General features: G+C 38.4%; 1 protein-coding gene across 1 annotated transcript; it reads right to left on the reverse strand.

Moving 5' to 3' along the window:
* Window positions 1-1,780: 1,780 nt before the first annotated feature.
* Window positions 1,781-2,551, reverse strand: LOC143962416 (olfactory receptor 6P1-like). Its single transcript, XM_077471696.1, has one exon. The coding sequence runs from the start codon at window positions 2,549-2,551 to the stop codon at window positions 1,781-1,783; it is 771 nt and encodes a 256-aa protein (XP_077327822.1).
* Between the last annotated feature and the right edge of the window lie 1,163 nt (window positions 2,552-3,714).

Here is a 3,714-nt window from a genome sequence, read left to right on the forward strand (position 1 = left end):
TTTAATACTTGGCTAGGTGTTTTACTTCAAATGATAGTTTGGGAGTAGGCAGTTAAACTCTAAAAAAAAATACAATGTAAAATTGACAAGGGACACCAACATAGTTGTATCTGTGATCTTAAAAAAACTACGGGATAATGGTGTTGTGGTAACTTGCCCAAATAAAACAAAAAACAAAAAAACATAATATTATTCTTAATATCACTAGAAAAAAAAAAGCCTTTGAAAATGTGTTTACCATAACTCCATCAGTATCACCAGCAAAGCAGCTTCATTATTATCCCATTAAAGAAGAAGAGAATTGTGCGCTGCATTTGGAGATTTCATAATTTGCCACGTCACGAATGTTAATTCCCCATTACAAATGCTAGTTTACAAGACTGACCGCTTCTGCTTCTGAGCATGCGTGTTTGACTTTTGACGGACGGACTTGGGTACACACGTTCGTAAAATCCAACAACACATATTTGTCCAAAGAATTACCGCTCCAAGGTAATGACTTCTCCCAAAACTGCTGTCTCCACAATCCCACAGGGTGCTGGCTCTGTTTGCAACAGGAAATGAAGTAGAAAAGATGTAGCTGGATAGCCGCACTCCAAATTATTCAACTTTATTTCAAGAATGTAATTAAAATCATGGCATCTAGGCTTGTATACAGACTAACTGCACAGCCGCTGACATGTTTCACACCGAACACGGTGCTTAGACTAGATCCGTGTTCGGTGTGAAACATGCTAGTCTGTATACAAGCCTAGATGCCATGATTTAATTAAATTTTTTAAATAAAGTTGAATGATTTGGAGTGCGGCTATCCAGCTACATCTTTTCTACTCTAACACACATTTGTCCATGGAATATTTGAGAACCTGCCATCCAACATTTATTGGTGGAAGGTCCGACAACAATTGTCTGATGGAGCATACACATGGTTGGATTTACCAACAACAGCCTGTCATCGAACATTTCCTGCCGGAAAGTCCGATCGTGTGTATGGGGCTTTAGAGTCTACAAAAGACTTGAGACTGAGGAGGAAGTTCACCTTCCAGCAGGACAAAAACCCTAAACATACAGCCAGAGCTACAATGGAATGGTTTAATATCAAAGCATATTCATGTGTTAGAATGGCCCAGTCAAAATCCAGACCTAAATCAAATTGAGAATCTGTGGCAAGACTTGACAATTGCTGTTCACAGACGCTCTCCATCCAATCTGACAGAGCTTGACCTATTTTGCAAGGAGAATGGGCAAAAACGTCACTCTCCAGATGTGAAAAGCTGGTAGAGACATCCCCAAAAAGACTTGCAGCTGTAATTGCAGAGAAAGGTGGTTCTACCAAGTATTGAATACAAATACATGCCACACTTTTTACATATTTATTTGTAAAAAAAATTGAAAACTATTTATCATTTTCCTTTCACTTCAGAGTTATGTGCCATTTTGTGTTGGTCTATCAAAAAATCCCAATTTAAAAATAAAATAAATAAAAACGTTTTTGGTTGTAACATGACAAAATGTGAAAAATGTAAAGGGGTATGAATACTTTTTCAAGACACTGTAGTAGTTTACTCTATAAGCAATTAGATGGAGACAAAAAAAATACAACACATATGGAAAATAGCATCTTTACTATGGCTGCCGATAAATAAGGTAAGCAATTATTTATTATATTTCATAAGCTAATTCTATGACAAAATGTATCTTTTATCATATCTATAATATGTATATAAAGGAATGGCTTTCAAGTCTACAATTATTGATAGCATTTCTTATAACTGAATTATCAACTCTTTTTGAAATGTTTTCTTAAGAATGTCAGCTGGCGTAGGGCTTCCTGCAATTCTTTGTTCCTCAGGCTGTATATGATGGGGTTGAATAAAGGGGTCAACACGGTGTTCAAAACTGATAAGGCTTTCTTTAAGTTTGAAGAATATCCTTTGGATGGCACTAAATTAAGAGAAATAAGTGATCCGTAATATGTACATACAACAGACAAGTGAGCACCGCAGGTAGAGAAAGCTCTCTTCCTCCCAGCTGTGGTGGAAATTTGGAAGATGGCTTTGAAGATACAAATATACGTTACAAGAACAAACAATAACTGTAGAAGCCCAATTACTCCAGCCACCACTGACACCGCTATTTGCACAGCCGATGAATCTGAACAGGAAATCCCCAACAAAGGAGAAAGATCGCAAAAAAAGTGGTCGATGACATTTGGACCACAAAGCCGAACTTGAAGTAGAAGGAAATTAGTGATAATGGCTATTACGAAACCCATTGACCAAGACCAAATGGCAAGATAATAATGAAGAGGGAAAGCCATAATGGAGGCATAGTGCAACGGGTCACAGATGGCCAAATACTGATCATAGGACATCACAGAGAGGAGGCAATTTTCAATAATGGCGGAAGAGCCAAAGAAATACAACTGGACAAAGCAGCCTTGAACCGACATATAGGTCGAGTTATTTAATAGAATATAAAGTGTGTTTGGTACCACATTTGTGCTGATTAAAATGTCACACGCCGAAAGATGACTGAGGAAAAAATACATTGGGCTATGTAAATGATGGCTAATCATTGCCATAGCAATTATGAAGGCATTTCCAGCTACTGTTGATGCATAGATCAATGTGAAAAGAAGGAAGACTGGAATCTGAAATATGTGAAGGTCTGGAAATCCAAGGAGGATAAATCCCATCACTTTGGTCTTATTGTCTGACATTTTCCCACGTTTACTGTAATATAGAACACGTATATTTAGTCAGCAAATAATGTTAAATTCTTAAAGAGGAAGTAAACCCTGATGAGTTTACTTCCTCTTTCATTCCCTGCAAAGGCAAAGCATAATGGACTACTATGCATCGCATAGTAGTCCATTATGTGTCACTTACCTGACACAGGAGCCAACAAAGTCACCGCTGTCCCCTGTAGTCCGGCGCGTCCATCTTCTCGTGGGGTCTCGCAGCTCCGCCGCTGTCATTCGGCGAAGCTGCGATGATGTCACTCCCGCGCATGCGCACAGGAGCCGACACGCACGGCATCTTTGGCGTTGACGATGCCGCGCTCAGTGCGCCTGCGTGCCGCTGTCTACGGCGCATGCTCCGTAGACAGCGGTGCCTGTCTTCGGGCAAATATCTCCTAAACCGTATAGGTTTAGGAGATATTTCTTGGACCTACAGGTAAGCCTTAATCTAGGCTTACCTGTAGGTCAAAGTGTGTTGTAAGAGTTTACAACCACTTTAAGTAATAGCACCCAATTTTTATATTTAAAAAAAAAATCAGCATGCTGTTTTTTGTTTTTTTTTACAGACAGAGATACTTGTAAAAAAAACTCTTAAAGTGATTGTAAACCTTAACCGCTTCAGCCCCTGGAAGATTTTACCCTCTTCCTGACCAGAGCACTGCGTCGTTTTAACTAACAATTGGGCAGTCGGGTGACGCTGTACCCAAACAAAATTGACGTTTTTTTTTCTACTAATAGAGCTTTCTTTTGATGGTATTTGATCACCGCTGCGGTTTTCATTTGTTGCGCTATAAACAAAAAAATGGCAACAATTTTGAAAAAAATTCAATATTTTTTACTTTTTGCTATAATAAACAAACCCCCAGAAATATATAAAACAACGTTTTTTTTCCCCTCAGTTTAGGCCAATATGCATTCTTCTACATATTTTTGGTAAAAAAAAAAAAAAAAAAATCGCATTAAGCGTATAT

This window comes from Lithobates pipiens, unplaced genomic scaffold (assembly GCF_037356315.1).
Source record: "Lithobates pipiens isolate NorthernLeopardFrog02 unplaced genomic scaffold, aLitPip1_a1.2 Scaffold_8, whole genome shotgun sequence".
NCBI lineage: Eukaryota > Metazoa > Chordata > Amphibia > Anura > Ranidae > Lithobates > Lithobates pipiens.